A 17,378-nucleotide genomic window follows, 5' to 3' on the forward strand; every position below is an offset into this window, starting at 1 on the left:
GATTAAAATATATCACTGGACACTTCACTGTATTAAATGTCATTGTCATGTGCCCACCCATTCTACCAGCCTGTCTATAACCATTATTCTCTTCACTATTAACAATACTTTCACATTTTGTATTATATGCTCACTTTAAATTATGTCATGCATGTCCCCATCTAGGTTGTTAATATCATCAAAAAAAGCAATGATCCTTGTACTGACATCTGGGGTCCCACATAGTTTCTTCCAGTAGAGGAGTCAATTGCTCATCATATCAAGCTAATGTTTAATAATTAGACGTCTAAACCCTCTGCTGAGTTGCTCCCTCTATAAATGTGTACTTGGTATAATTCATTTCAAGAGCAGAGACAGAATTACATAAACAAAGAGGTCTGACAAGAAAAGTAAACAATTCCATGGAAATTTCCTGGCACGGAGCTTGCTTGACGACCACCCAATTTTCCAATTATTAATATTAATTCTGTTAGTGCAACCTCAAAATGTATTATGATTTTCTGTGAAAATGACATACAAATCATTAGAAACTGATCTGTTATCTCCAGTATTTCAAAGTACTATATCCAGTGACAAGAGACAGAATTTTTATTATTTGACAAAAGAGATATGGCTGAAATGCAACAAGTGACATGCTGAATCCCCAGCAACATAGTACGAAAAACATGCATAGTACGAAAAACATGTTTCTCAATATTCTTTTATTGCACAGATCACTTGTGTGGCAAACTGGTAGCAGTGGAATACAAATAGCAAATTTGGTGAGGTAATGGTAATGCTGCTGACCAGGTAATCCAGTGGCTCAGAGGTCATGCTGACTCAAATCCCAATACAGCAACTGCTGAAATTTAAATTCAATTAATAATTCAGGAATTGAAAGCCAATCTTGTAAAAGCATAGTGGCTCAGTGGTTAGTATTGCTGCCTCACAGTGCCAGGGACCTGGGTTCGATTCCACCCTTGGATGATTGTGTGGAGTTTGCACATTCTCCCAGTGTCTGCATGGATTTCCTCTACGTGCTTCAGTTTCCTTCCACAGTCCAAAGATGTGCAAATTAGGTGGGTTGGTCGGGAGTGTCCAAGAATGTGTAGGCTAGGTGGATTGGCCATAGGAAATGCAGGTTTACAGGGACAAGGTAGAGGCTTTGGGTATGTGTGGGATGCTCTTCAAAAGGTTAGTGTGGACTTGATGGGCCAAATAGCCTGCTCCTACACTGTAGGGATTCTAGGATTCCATTCAGTATTCTCAGTGAATGTTGTAAAAGCCAAACTCTGATTCGCTATTGTCTGGTCCACTTATTCCCTTTACAGAAGGGAATCGGTCAGCCTTGCCTGGTCTAATTTACACCAGACTCCATAGAAATGTGGTTGATACTTAACTGCCCTCAGAAATGACCAAGCAAGTCTATCAGTTCAAGGGCAGTTAGGAATGGTCAACAAATGCTGGCTTTGCTAGTGACACCTGTCATGATAATGGTCTGATATTAAATGGTTAATTCCGTTGGTTTGTTTATTTAAATCGAGAAATAAAATTTATTGCAAGTCATGAAGCAGACATTATAGCAAACCAATTCAGTAGTGAATGCAGTTTGCAGACACATAGCAGAGCATGCTAACTACTAGGAAATGTTACAACATGACATACCCACAGCACGTGGAACTCTTAAAAGATGAGATATCTTAAGGGCAAAGTAGACATAAAACAGCAGACAAACCCCATAAAAGAATAAAGAAAAAAAAATCAAAGCCATTCCTGAAATGGTACTGCTGCTAAAATTAGCAGGCAATTCCCTTCTAAGGTGCTTGCAGGAGAAATGATTTAGTCTCATTGTGTCAGTGCTATCTATTCTGTCACCTTGACAGAAAATGCATTTATGGTATCACCATGCCATTAGCATCTATTATAAATATACCTGCCCTTTCAGATACCCATTGGAAAATCTCAGTTTAAGTTTCCAAGTCTTCATGTTAATCAGGCATTATTCATAGGAAGCCTGGGTTTGGATTTGCAATTGCATTTGGTTGCACTAAGTTTAAGATAGGGAAATGAGATATTTAGAACACCAGGAAAAAAGTGAAATAGTTATGGGACTTCAACCACTGTGACTTGGACTTGATCTAGTTAAAATGATGTGATGAAAACTTCATTTAATATTTATGTGAAATTCACTAGGAATATTCCATTATGTCACAGTGTACAGGGATCCAGAGCAAAGAATTGCATTGCTTTAGCCACGTTACTGCTGTGTTGCTTTTGTTGGGAGCACCAGCAGCACAGTAAAGAACAAACAGGAAGTAAAATTCCATTCCCTGTCCTCTGTGTTGAATTAAGGCTAAAAATCCTCATGCAACAGACTAAATCATGAAGATCAAACCATCTTCTGACTTATTGCTACATAAATATGATATTAAAAATCACACAACACCAGGCTATAGTCCAACAGGTTTATTTGGAAGTACTAGCTTTCGGAGTGCTGCTCTTTCATCGGGTGAAGGTTCCTGATGAAGGAGCAGCGCTCCGAAACCTAGTACTTCCAAATAAAGCTGTTGGACTATAACCTGGTGTTGTGTGATTTTTAACTTTATCCACTCTAGCCCAACCTGGCTCCTCCACATCCTAAATATAATATTGTAACTCAGAAAGGCCACAGAGCAAATTTGTTGGATAAGAGGAAAATGTTCTATCATCTGAGATTGAGTAAGGCTGAAATATTACCCATTAGTTTTCCGTATAACAAAAGAAATAAAATGAAAAGGAATAACAAAATATGTTTTTAAAAATTGCAGCAAAAACTGCTGCAATAAGCAGGGACAGGATAGCAAAAACTATTTCAAATCTAGCGAAAACACACTTGCCATAGAACATACAGCATTACAGCGCAGTAACAGGCCCTTCAGCCCTTGATGTTGCACTGACCTGTGGAACCAATCTGAAACCTACCTATCCTATCCTACACTATTCTATTTTCACCCATATGTTTATCCAGTGACCATTTAAATGCCCCTTAAAATTGGCGAGTCTACAACTGTTGCAGGCAGGGCGTTCAACGCCCCTTACTACTCTGAGTAACGAAACTACCTCTGAAGTCTGTGCTATATCTATCACCCCTCAATTTAAACTATGTCCCCTCGTGCTAACCATCACCACCCGAGGAAAAGGCTCTCACTGTCCACCCTATCTAACCCTCTGATTATCTTAAAGGTTTCAATTAAGTCACCTCTCAACCTTCTTTTCTCTAACGAAAACAGCCTCAAGTCCCTCAGCCTTTCCTTCTAAGACCTTCCCTCCATACCAGGCAACATCCTAGTAAGTCTCCTCTACACCCTTTCCAAAGCTTCCACATCCTTTCTATAATGCAGTAACCAGAACTGTATGCAGTACTCCCAATGGGCCACATCAGAGTGTTGTACAGCTGCAACATGATGTCATGGTTCCGAGAATCAATCCCTCTACCAATAAAAGCTAACACACCATATGCCTTCTTAACAACCCTGTCAACCTGGGTGGCAACTTTGAGGGATCTATGTACATGGACACAGAGATCTCTCTGCTCATCTACGCTACCAAGAATCTTACCATTAGCTCAGTACTCTGCATTCCTGTTGCTCCTTCCAAAGTGAATCACCTCACACTTTTCTGCGTTAAACTCCATTTGCCACCTCTCAGCCCAGCTCTGCAGCATATCCAAGTACCTCTGTAATCTGCAATATCCTTCAGCACTATCCACAACTCCACCGACCTTAGTGTCATCCACAAATTTACTAACCCATCCTTCTACGCCCTCATCTAGGTCATTTATAAAAATGACAAACAGCAGTGGCCCCAAAACAGATCCTTACCGTATACCACTATTAACTGAACTCCAGGATGAATATTTCCCATCAACCATCAGCCTCTGTCTTTTTTCAGCTCGCCAATTTCTAATCAAAACCACTAAATCACCATCTATCCTATGCCTCTATATTTTGTGCAATAGCCTATCATGGGGAACCTTATCAAATGTCTTACTGACATCCATATATACCACATCAACCACTTTACCCTTATCCACCTGTTTAGTCACCATCTCAAAGAACTCAATGAGGTTTGTGAGGCACGACCTACCCTTCACAAAACCATGTTGACTATCCACAATCAACTTATTCATCTCTAAATAAATATAAATCCCATCTCATATAACCTTTCCAATACTTTACCCACAACTGAAGGAAGGCTCACTGGTCTTTAATTACCAGGGTTGTCCCTACTCCCCTTCTTGAATAAGGGGACAACATTTGCTATCCTCTAGTCTTCTGGCACTATTCCTGTAGTCAATGATGACATAATATCAAAGCCAAAGGCTCTGCAATCTCCTCCCTGGCTTCCCAGAGAATCCTAGGATAAATCCCATCCTGCCCAGGGGACCTATCTATTCTCACACTTTCTAGAATTGCTGACACCTCCTCCTTGTGAACCTCAATCCTGTCTAGTCTAGTAGTCTGTATCTCCGTATTCTTCTCGACCACATTTTCTTTTCCTAGTGTGAATACTGACTAACAATATCATTTAGCACTTTCCCTGTCTCCTCGGACTCCACGCACAACTTCCCACCACTACCCTTGATTGGCCCGAACCTTTTTCTAGTCACTGTTTTATTCATGATATACCTATAGAAAGCTTTAAGGTTTTCCTCGATCCTATCTGCCAATGACTTCTCATGTCCCCCATGTTCAGTAATTTTACTACACTGATCCAGAAATAACTGGGAGTCATTTATATCCCATTTATTTTACTGAAATTCTTTGGATAAGTAACCTGGTTCTTTGTGTTGCACTCTAAATTTTATACAACAGAATCCTAGTTGACAGTTCATATTCATAACTTCAATATTCTAAGGTAGACCTTCTACAATGACAGCCTGTATATCCTGGTAATTTTCAGAACACACCTCTACAGGTAGGCCGTGATTACAACCTGCCCATAGCTAGAATAAACATAGATGATCTGCCAGTAAGCAGTGGGTCTGTAACAAAAATTAGATATTACCTTTACATTCAGCATGACTGGAATGACCAACACAAATTGCCCACAGGACCATTTATTGCAGTCAAATATGAAAAAAACTTTCAACTAAAAGTATGAACGGGATCATAAATACAGAATTGACTATTACTTCCTGATAATGGATTGTTTTGAGAACTGAACTTGCCATGGAAAATATTATTGCATGCCCACAGATCTCGCAATAGGACACAAAGGTGCTGAAATTGGCCACTGGTGGCAACAAGTCTATTTATAATCTAATGGGTGTTGTTTGGCATTTAGGGCAATGGAGGAAGAAAATCAGACAGAGTTTAAAGACCATCAATTCAGAATCATCCAGGTTGTACTGTCCACAAGATCTTTGTAGGTGATAAAAGACAACTGCTGGAATAATGCTACTATAAACACAAATTGCCATTTCTGAGTTACAGGCATACAAATTGAGACACAAGCATCTATTTCCCTGCTGTGAACTTTATGTAAACAACTGATATACATTGTTGCTAATAATTAGTTTACCCCAAAAGAACTGAAAAACTTGAATAATGCTAAAACAGGCAATAATGCTATTAGCACTTTTTTTCAACAGTTTTTGTCTTGCAGTGCTCTCTTCCATGGTTACAAGCACAAACAGCATACCTGCTCACAAGCAATGGGAACTAACAAAAATCTGCAATGTTAGGCTCCAGCTCTGACATCTGGGGATTCAGAATGTTGGAACATCTCACCTCAGCTACTGTTTCAGCTTCCTGTATTACTTTTTCGATATCTGCTTTAGCCATTATTGAGGACAAAACAGCCTGTAATTTCTGTTTCTCCTGGGTGGAATGGGATAAATCTTCAAGACTGAAAAACAGATTTTGAAGGCTTAAGAATGCTGTAGGTGAAAAGACATTACGAAACTTATCAAATAGACAACGCAGTTTAACAGAAGTACTTCATAATCAAAACAGCAACAATAGTGTATTTCAGCTGAAACATGACAGCCCAGATTGATTGGTTGCATGTTCTCTCCTCATGGATCATCTGGTTTAGAAATCATATTTTTGTGTGGAGTTTCAAAGCAGAATCCAGAATTCTGCTCCACAGGCAAAGTATGAGTGGCCTGTAGAGAATAGACAAGCAGAAGAAATTACCTCAAAACAAAAATAAAACTCTGACTTCCCATTTTGTACATAAATTTAATTTTATTTAAAGCTTTCACATAGAGTGTGGAAACTCAGAACTGAAATGCTTCAAAACAATAGTAAATATATCTCCCTGTCCCAGCAAGGGGCTGAAAATTAGCCCTGGATCTCTCGGTACCTGATAGAACAAAGAAAATTTACAGCCCAGGAACAGGCCCTTCGGCCCTTCAAGCATGAGCCAATCCAAATGTGCTAACTAAACCCGTTGGTCAATTCCTAAGCATTTATATCCCTCTGCTCCCCACCTACTCACGCATCTGTCCAGACCCATCTTAAATGAATCTACCGTGCCTGCCTCTACCACCTCTGCTGGCAACGCGTTCCAGACGCCCACCACCCTCTGTGTAAAGTACTTGCTGCGTGTATCCCCCTTAAACTTTTCACCTCTCACTTTGAAAGCGTGACCTCTCGTTATTGAATCCTTCACCCTGGGAAAAAGCTGGTCTCTTTCCACCCTGTCCATACCCTTCATGATTTTGTAAACCTCAATCAGGTCCCCCCTCAATCTACTTTTTTCTCATGAAAATAAATCTAACCTACTCAACCTCTCTTCATAGCTAGCACCTTCCATACCAGGCAACATCCTCATAAACCTTCTCTGCACCCTCTCCAAAGCGTCCACATCTGTTTGGTAATGTAGCAACTAGAACTGTACACAGTATTCTAAATGCAGCCAAACCAATGTCTTGTACAATGTTAACATGACTTGCCAGCTCTTATACTCAATACCCCGTCCAATGAAGGCAAGCATACCAAATGCCTTCTTGACCACTCTATCCACCTGTGTAGCAACCCTCAGGGTACAATGGACCTGCACTCCCAGATCTCTCAGGTAAAAACAATGACTGCAGATGCTGAAGCCAGATTCTGGATTAGTGGTGCTGGACGAGCACAGCAGTTCAGGCAGCATCCAAGGAGCTCTCTGCCCATCAACATTTCCCAAGGTTCTTCCATTCATTGTATAATTCGCTCTAGAATTAGACTTGCTTAAATGCATCACCTCACATTTGTCTGGATTGAAAGCCATCTGCCACTTTTCCGCCCAACTCTCCAGTCTATCTATATCCTCCGGTATTCTCTGACAGTCCCTTATGTTTCTGCTACCCACAAAGAAGTGATAATCAGCAATTAATACAAAAAACATGGTTTTGTGTGGAATAATTTCTGACTCTGACAACCTTGCCACTAGGAATATGCTTTTAAAGCAGTCTCCTCTGTGAAATCCTGCCTTATAAGCCTGAGTAAGCAAACAATCAACTTGCAAAAAGCATATTCCTACTTTAAGAGACACACAGTTTCTGTAGCACATTTCCATTATTATACCTCTATCCGTTATACATTAAATTTAAAACAGAAGTTTAATAAATACAGGGTACTCATTCTAAGTTACTGTAACATCTGGCACTCTGATAGTTTTTTATGGAATGTCAAAGATATTACCAGCAACAGTTATTGTTTATTAGTGATTGGATACCATCTGTGATTGTACAAACCTTTCAGTTCACTGGAAGGGTTGTTCTCTGTTGTTGAAACTTATTATTTACAACATGTGTTAATAACTATACAATGAAATGTATTATAACCAGGTTTAGAGATGACACAACAATAGGTGGGAAGGCAATTGATGAGAATGACACAAAGAGTCTGCAGAGGAATACAGACAGGTTAAGTGAGTGGGCAAAACGTTGACAGATGGAATATAAGGTGGGGAAATGTGAGGTTATGCACTTTGACAGAAAGGATAGAGGAACTTATTATAATTTAAATGAAGAAAAACTGCAGATAGTTACAGAACAGAGGAATTTGGGAGTCCTCACCCTCAGATGACAAAAACAACTAGCCTCCAAGTTCAGTGAGTCATAGGGAAGTCAAAGGGAATGTTCACCTCTATTTCAATGGAATTGTAAGGTTTTGTTAAAACTATACAAGGCACTAATCAGATTACAGCTGGAATGCTCTAACCACGCTTGGGCTCCTTATCTAAGGAAAGACATACTGATATTGGAAGCAGTCCAAAGAAGGTTCACTCAGCTGATTCCTGATATGGAGGGACTGTCTTAGTAAGACAAATTGAGTAGGTTGTACTCATATAAAACCTGTACCTGGTAAGGATTGAAATTTCGAAGAATGAGAGGCAACATTCTTAAGGGACTCAACAGGGTAGATCTGGCTATAGTACATTTCCTCATATTGTCATTAACATATTTAATAAGAGTTCTTGGACCAGAGGGCATTATCTCAGAATAACGGAATGAACATTTAAGCCAGAGATGGCAAGGGTAGCAAATCTGTGGGATTCTTTACTGCAATCTAGGTTCTTAAGTATATTCAAACCTGAATTAAATTTATAAGAGGCCTAGACAGAGTGGATATAGATTTCACTCCCCAGTAGCAAATTCAGGGTATATATTTATGGGATGGAAGGGGTGGGGGAAAACACAAAATTCCATTAGATGGTCCTCCCACCAATTACATGCCCTCCCCAACTTGTCTGAAATATTATGGCATGTGAAGGAGGTTTCAGGTGGCCCACTCACCTTTGGACATATTGAGGCCCTTAGTGGACAATTATTGGTCACTTATGGCCCATCAGAGGCACCCGTCCCAAGTCCCTCAATCCTTATAACTAACCTCTCAGACCGCTTGCACCTAGTTCTTCTTACCACCCCCACCAGCTGAAGTCCCATTTGCAAATCCCACTCCTGCTCACCAAGAAACCCAGACCCAGAGTTACCTGAGCTCCTTGGGAAAATGGGTCTGTAGTCCCAGCAAGTTTCACCATTCCTGCTGGCACTGGTGGGACTACAGAACAATCCCATGTAATGTCGTCCCAAGAAAGGTTGGGACTTTCACTTTAAAGTAATTAATATTGCTCCCAGTGATAAATTACTGCGTGGCAGCTGTCAGGATCATGCACCGACTCCTTCTGACTTTTTAGCCGGAGTGTGGGCAAAGTTGCACTCCATAAGAATCACGCTACAGTAATTGGAGATGTAGATATGAAGTGAATGGTAAAAGGGTTAGAGGGGAGTCGAGTAACATTTTCACCCAGAGGATGGTGGGGCTCTGGAACTCAGTCCTGAAAGGATGATTGAGGCAAAACCTTCATGGCATTTAAAAACATTTGGACATGCACTCAAAGTGCTGTGATCTACAGGGCTACATACCAAAAACTGAAGATGGAATAAGGTCGGATAACTCTTTGCTGAACGGTATGATCATGGCTGAATAGCCTCCTGAAATGCAAATAATTCTTTGTAGGTTGGACAGTGTTTCTCCCGTTAAAGTACTTTCTGTTCAGTAGCTTTCCTTAAAATTATTTCAAGGAAAGAACCAAAACAGGGCAATGAGAGTGAATGGAAAATGGGAAGGAGAATGAAGAGTAAAAAAGGTGAAAAAGAAAGAAGACAGATCACAAGATTGGAGTTGAGGGAGAGACACTGAAGCCTGCACCCTAACATGAGTGTAATACAACAAACAGGCTTCTATCTTTGGTGACTTTTACTTCAGCTGCACCAGGCCATCCCAATTACTTCCCCAGCAGAGAAAGAAGAAAAAGGCAAAGTGAAGAAAGCAGAAAGGATAGATTAGCAGGCCACTTCTGGAATATTGTGTGCAATTCTGGTCTCCTTCCTATCAAAGGGATGTTGTGAAACTTGAAAGGGTTCAGAAAAGATTTACAAAGGTGTTGCCAGGGTTGGAGTATTTGCACTATAGGGAGAGGCTGAATAGGCTGGGGTTATTTTCCCTGGAGCATCAGAGGCTGAGGGGTGATGTTATAGAGGCTTATAAAATCATGAGGGGCATGGATAGGATAAACAAACAAGGTCTTTTCCCTGGGGTGGGGGAGTCCAAACTAGAGGGCATAGGTTTAGGGTGAGATGGGAAAAATTTAAAAGGGACCTAAGGGGCAACATTTTCACGCAGAGGGCGCTGTATGTATGGAATGAACTGCTAGAAGAACTGTTGGAGGCTGGTACAATTACAACATTTGAAAGGCATCTGGACAGATATATGAATAGGAAGGGTTTAGATGGATATGGACTAAGTGTTGGCAAATGGGAATAGATTTATCTAGAATAACTGGTCGGCATGGGCGAGTTGTACCGATGGGTCTGTTTCCGTGCTGTACATCTCTATGACTCTATGACAGGAAGAGATGAGAAACAGCAACATGAAGACTTCAGAAGATTAACTAATTATTCTAAATATAATATTCACTAATTGTGAAGGATCAAAAGAATGGAAAACCAAGAATTTAACTCTTTTGCTCTGTCTCTAAATGTGATTGAGGGCTAATAGAAATAATACAAGGCAATACTGTAGACAGGCAGACTAAACTGACTGAATTATATCTGCCCAAAAGTGTTATTATGTTTTAACTTCTACTTAGAGTTGATTGTCTAGCAACAATGGATCACTACAACATATGGGCAAGATTGCAATTACATCAAAAGAGATTATTTGTCCAGGTATTGAACAATGTGTCATACGGGCACATAGAATATCAACCTTGACTCCTAAGTTTCAGTAATGAAATGAGTTGGGCAAGAAGGTGGTTCTCAAAGCTGGGTCCCTTGATCAAGCAGTGAGTGCCTTTGAACAGGGAATTCCTCCCTGCCCAACCCTGGGACCCTGCAAGAAATTCTGATCACCTTTGTTTTTCAGGTTTCCAGCTGATGTCCCCTGCCACCAATTGATGCCACGTGAGGAAGGGCATCAATTTCTAAATTGAGAGTGTGGTGCTGGAAAAACACAGCTGGTCAGGCAGCATCCGAGGAGCAGGAGAATTGACCTTTCAGGCATAAGCCCTTCATCAGAGATTTCCTGATGAAGGGCTTATGCCTGAAACGTCGATTCTCCTGGTCCTTAGATGCTGCCTGACCTGCTGTGTTTTTCCAGCACCACACTCTCGACTCTGATCTCCAGCATCTGCTGTCCTCAATTTCGCCCATCAATTTTTAACTATAGGTCAAGAAGCAGGTTCAATTTGTGGTTTAAGTTACTCAATCTTTTGTCTATACTTCAAGATGCATTACAATAGAGCTAAGTTTGTGTTAGTGAGGAGAAAGATTAATTTAGTTTCTGTGTCTGCTCGCTACTTAGAGAATGTTGCATGTCCAAATGGATGAAGGATGAGCACAGGGAAAGCACTCATTTTGTGCAAATGTGATCCAGACCTCTCAGGTGAGTGAAGGAAAAGATTTAAAAGTCTTCTTTTAAGTTGGGTGCAAATAACAATTATTTATGATTGTTGATTAAGTAATATAAAATTGATTTATAATTAGCTGTATTTTGTACTAAAGATAGTCAACAGTGGAAAATATTATCAAAGGTTTGGAAGACCTGGTCTTCCCTCGAGCTTTGAGAAGTTTGGCTCAGGTTCGTCCAAGACTAACCATCTCGGGGAAGTCATTTCAATTATCTGCAATAAGATGTCCTTTTGAGAGTCAGAAAGGATTCCTTAAATAATTTGAGCGTATTGTTCTTTTACACATGTGTCTGCTCTTGACATTTACGGAACATCAATGAATTACAGGGTGTTCTGGTATAACACGATGGTTGCGATCCTTTGCAGTCTCATGCAATAGAAAATCATGCGATGGAAAGCCGCTACAGAAAATCGCTGCAGAAAATCGCAATACCCGTTCAGTAGAAAGCTTGTGTTATCCAAACAATGTCCACAATTCGTCAATTGTATTACAGCCAATTTGTGTTGACAAAATACACATTATACCAGAACGACCTGTATTCTCTACTTTAAACCAATATAATCCAATATGCAGCTTCAGGCATTATTCTCACTAACCTGACTGACCAACTTCTGCCTTTGCTCTCTGACAAATTCTTATTATTTGCCAGCTCATCATCAGACCACGAATCTAGTGTTCCATTGCTGCTTTTCCAGGAATTCTTTGATCTGAAATTAGGAATTCCAGATCTATAGATTTTCACTAAACCTGAACCACTGGTAGCAGAAGCAGTTCCAGAAGACACATTTGTAAGGCTTTCAGCAGCAAGACCAATAGATGTTCTTGGCTTGACTTCCAGTTCAGTTTTAAAACTCTGGGTCATTGGATCACTAGAATAATCACTGCACAATTTGTCAAGATCTGGCATGCTTAATGCTCTCAGTTCCCGCAGTTTGGACCTAGACAAAGCATTTGGTCGATGGTTGACTGACGATCTACTTTTACTGTTGTTAACTTTGCATGAATTTAAGCCTTGCTCCTGAGACCTTTCGCTACTGGACTCACATTCCTTTTTAACTTCCTCAGTATGGTTCTTCGAATAATTTGGTTCAAAGTTGAGAAAAGCCACACCAGATGGAGACTTTTCTATTTGTGATGATGGAAAGGCAACCTCAGACCTTCCTTCAGTGTAGGAGCTCAAACTACGTCTCAATGCACGTGATGCATCAAGGTTTCGAATAGATGAAATGTTTGATGTTGTTAGAGGTATTGCACTTCCTGATATTCGCCTTCCTATTGCTGGCTTGGTAGAGGAGTTGGTATTGCAAATAACAAAGGATGAGTCTAGAAAATGTGTGTCTATTTTCCTGATTACTGGTTTGTCAAAGCTCGCTAGGCTCTCAAAAGACTTAATTCTCTGTCTGACAGAAAAAGAGCCTCCTTCTGGTGGACAATTCAGCTCATTTGTTAAACTTCCAATATTTGATTTGTCCTTGTCTCTTTGATAGAAGATAAAATCAGTGCTGGAGTGCTTTTCTTCACTCAAAGATTTCTTTAAGGTTCCTGTTGCCTCAACATTTGGTTGAACATTATCTATACTTTTAACAGTGGTGTGCAATTGTGATGTGTCAAATGATATTACCTTTCTCTCCGGTAACAGTTTCTGTCTTTGAGAAGTTTTAATGGGATAGGATTCAGATGGATTCTTATCAAATTGTGTGTCATCACTACTTAATTGATCTGGATTCTGTTCAAAGCCCACAGGAGGTTTTGGAGCTATTTTTGGTTTCTGGGCATTATCCTCAACTATAGACGATTTCTTTGACTTGTGCTCTAAAAGCTCTGTAGGGGTAGCCATGTTATTAATTTCTTTTCTTTCCAATGGAGGTGATGTTAGTTTTAATTCAATAAAGCTCCGTCGGGTTGCTATGCATTCACGATCATCCTCATGCAATGAAGTTGAAGAGAGAACAGTAGAGTCTTCCAATGATTTATATCCTGAAGGTGGTAAACGTTCCTCCACCTGTTCTTTTTGTAAAGGTTTCTGCTCTACTCTCTGTGCTTCATGAGCCAATTTGTCCCGATTTTTGTTGGTCATGTTAACATTCTCACATAATTCTACTGGAGATCTTATATGTAGTTTAGCCGATGTTTCACTGGATACTTGGGAAATGCTTTCTTCATTTCTATATTTTTCTGATTCTCCAGATGGTTTATGAGGATCTTTAATCCATACAGTTTCTTTGGGTTCTTTCTCTTTTAATTTATGATCCAGTATTAATTGTTGACCTGTCTCTTTTTGGTTTTTAGGATCTTCTTTCAAAGCTTGTCTTTGCTGTTCATTGCACAAATCCACTTTACCTGTGATATTGGAGGTCTTTGTCTCACCCTTATTTTTCTCTCCTGTTTGGAGTCCAGTATCTACTGGTAAATGCACTGAAAGCTGTTCTCCCAAAGAATGTACAGGAACATTACAGACTTCTTTCTCATTCTTTGTTTCAGATTTATTTTTCTCAGGATGTTTATTTGCTTTTATATTGCATATTAAGGATGCTCTTTTAGTGAAGAGTTTTGATAATTGATGATCACAAACTGGTAACTTTTCTGAACATTTCTGCAATGTTTCTGATTTTTTGAATCCTTCAGATTTTGTTGCATTCTTCTCATTGGTTTCAGATGGTGGTTTGTTTTTACTTTTAATGCTGAGCCCCTTTAATTTTGGTGCTGAATAAAACTTCTGGGCTTTGTCCTGAAACTTCGATCTAGTACACATTTGAGATGCTGTACCACTTTCATTTTGTCCTCTAGGTGGCATGGACGATTTCACAATTTGTGCGCCAAAGGATTGTTTGAACTGATTTTGTCTTTGTGGCGGGGGACTAGAATCTTTGCCACTACCTGACAAAGTCAGTCTTTCTTTTCTGACCTGAATCATGGATAACGCAACATCCTGAGTACCCAGATTTGGCTTACTTGTAGCGGATAACCTGGGCTTGGGCACTGGATACAAGGAATCATGATTTGCTTTTGTAATTTCTGCTTTTTCAGAATGCTCCAAGGAATCTAGCGATGAAGAAAAATCATGGTCTGTCCTATTCAATTCCAAACATGATTCTGACTGAAGTCTTGATACAGAAAAGGCAGAATCACTGTGATGTTCCAATTTTTCATCAAATTCTCTAGTGACTTCTTTGATACATTGGCCTTTGTCTGAATCATTTTGATTATGTAAGGTCATATCTGTGTCTTCCAAAGAATTTATTGGTAGATCCTGCTTGGAAGAAGGATCAAATCCCACTTGTTTATTTTGTGAATCATTTAAAAAAGAAGCTGTAAGGATACTTGTGCTTTCAGATTTGATTGGTTCAGCAAGTCTATGATTCACAGAGTTTAGCATTGGACTCTGTTTGGCAATCTCTATCCCCGTCATATCAAAATTGGAAGGTGGTGAGGAATAGCTTAAACTATGCTCATTTTCATAGGATGAGGAAGGCAGATTTGAATTTGTCTTTTTATCTGCCGAAATTGTCTCCTTACTTGTTTCTGGAGCAAGCCTAGTCATTGGCAAATCACTCTCGTGCACAACCTCTTGGTTCAGATTTGTTGGAGGTTGCACACATTGCTGTGATATTTGAGCTTGATCACTAGGCTGGAAGCAGATTTCAACCTCTTCCGTATCTGAATCTGCAATACTGAGGCTTTCACATTGAGTGAAACCAACATCTCCAGGTAAACCCACTTTAGTACAGGATGAGTGAGGGCTATCCAAAGATTCAGTCTCTGAATCAGAGTCTACTGCAGCAGCATACATAGATTGTTGTTTCCTATTTTCCTTGTTGGCTGTTAAACCCAATGGTTTGTCCTTCTTCTCAGTTCTTAAGTTTCTGGAATAGTTAGTCAGACATGTTTTGTTTACTGAAAATACTTTTCCTGTGTTGACTGAATTCAGAACAGAGTAGTCAAGAACTTCCTGTTTGATATCTATTAAAGAATCACCTTTATTACTGATACAATTTGTGTTGTTGGTAGCTTTTACTGTATGAGCAGCAACATCAACTTGGCTCCTTTCCGAATTCAAAGACAAACTATTTGGGATGTCACCCTCAGCAAAATCTAGCTGATTTATAACATCATCAATATCTGTAACTGGGATGTCAGGTTTGTTACCGTGTAGCAAGGTATTGCAATCCTGTGAATCTACTTTGTTCTCCACTACATTGTCCACAGTATGTTTTTCCAGAGGCTGCACTTTCAAGTTTGTTGTTCTGTTCTGCAGGAAGTCCTCCATCATTTGTGCACTGTTTTTGTTGGCAACCAAATTTTGATCAAGTTCTACAGTATCAGGTTCTACCAAATTCAAATCTGTGGAAGATGATGAGGTGAGCCTTGATAATCTGTCCACAGCTGCAGAAAAAAATAAACATCAGGCAATATTATCATGTTTCAAATCTCATTATATATTGGATCACAATTAAGTCAATCTGCAATGGTCAGCACTGGAATGACAGGATAACCCATGCCTTATACTAACCCTGTCCTTCCTACAGTTGGAACAGGAAGAAGAAATTATGCAATTGGTGGAAACATAATTTCTGAGCTCCTACCTGCATTATAAAGCTTATAAGTACAAGTAAGGTTGCAAAAAAAAATCATTAAAGGCTAAAAATTGGATTGTTCCAGTTGCATTTATGACCAGCCTGCACCCAGATATTGTTGAGGCAGGCTGTATGTAAACTACATGCTACCTGATTATTTCAATGATTGCAGAATTAATTGAATGTAACCTACGATCCTGGCAGGCTGAACATTCTATCAGGCACATGTGCCCAACATGTGTTTCAGCTGGCCCTGCCCCTCTTTAAGGAGAATTGTACTAATTACACAGAAGATACCACTGACTGCATGTAGTGTAAGTGGCTGCGAGGAGAGGGCCACGAAATGGTACAACAGGCAAGAGAAAGCTTTTCTCAAATGTGCCAATGGTCTTGGCTCCTCTGGGAAGAGACCCTCTCTCCTCAGGTAGAGGATCTCTGTCAACTCCCTGATGTAGGATTGGCTGGTGAACTGGGAAATGTGTGTTATGTTTCCTGTTTCTGCCTGAAAGGACCTACTGTTGACGTTGAGGGAAACAGTGACAGCTCCAAGCAATGCCACCATTGCCCTACTAATTTTCGATTCTGTTGATGAAGATGGCACAGTTACTTGATCATTGTAACATTTGTAATTCTGCAGAGAGCATGCTATAAAGCATATAAATGGCGTATTGTGGTTATCAATGGTGTTTAGACATTATTAAGGGTTATCTTTTGTTTAGCTTAAAATATTATTAGCCTGCTAATTAATGTTTAGTTGATGTTGCTTTCAGTTTGGTTGGTAGAGCAAAAGTCTTAAAATTTGAAAAAGTCATTTGGGAGTGCTATATTGCTGAAAAGAATTGTCAAAGTTTTTCATGTTGCATTCCTCTCATATTGCATAAATGTTGGTTTTCAGCTTAATCTGATGTTCTTGTAATGGTCCTTATGATGGCAAAATGAAAAGCTCTTATAAAATGAGCTGGATCTTAGTATTTTTGAGTAAGTGTTAGTTTGTTGAGCTTCTTTTGGAAGGATTTTTGCAATGAAGCTTGGCGTGTTCTCTCACGTATCTTTCCAACTTGTCTCATTAAGTACCTACCCTACTCCTATGGCATTCTTCATATCTACTTTACTCCATCTTACCAAAACTTGCCAAAAGACCAGTATCATCATCTTTAAAAGGTTGCTGAGCACCCGGACAAACATTGGCAGTCTGGTGTCGCCCCTTACCAGTAATGTCATAGCACAGAGCTGCTGTGGTATATAGCCAGCTTGGCTGACACACTCTCATCCATTCAACCCCATTCTCTCACACTAATGGAGTTTCTTGAAAGTGGAGTCTCAAGTAGATAGGATAGTGAAGAAGGTGTTTGGTATGCTTTCCTTTATTGGTCAGAGCATCA

At 39.8% G+C, this 17,378-nt stretch overlaps 1 protein-coding gene across 4 annotated transcripts in view; it reads right to left on the reverse strand.

The window, feature by feature from the left end:
- pdzd2 (PDZ domain containing 2) overlaps positions 1-17,378 on the reverse strand; it is a 547,489-nt gene that overhangs the window by 23,029 nt on the left and 507,082 nt on the right. For all 4 annotated transcript variants that reach the window (XM_043687429.2, XM_087989833.1, XM_043687436.2 and 1 more), the window contains 2 exons: positions 12,019-15,805; positions 5,751-5,868 (listed from right to left, as the gene is read on the reverse strand). In XM_043687429.2, the coding sequence (XP_043543364.2) occupies positions 5,751-5,868; positions 12,019-15,805 (3,905 nt within the window). The remainder of the gene's footprint in view (positions 1-5,750; positions 5,869-12,018; positions 15,806-17,378) is intronic.

Source organism: Chiloscyllium plagiosum, unplaced genomic scaffold (assembly GCF_037043375.1).
Source record: "Chiloscyllium plagiosum isolate Xiang-an unplaced genomic scaffold, Cpla_swu_hap1 HiC_scaffold_1, whole genome shotgun sequence".
In the NCBI taxonomy this organism is placed as follows: domain Eukaryota; kingdom Metazoa; phylum Chordata; class Chondrichthyes; order Orectolobiformes; family Hemiscylliidae; genus Chiloscyllium; species Chiloscyllium plagiosum.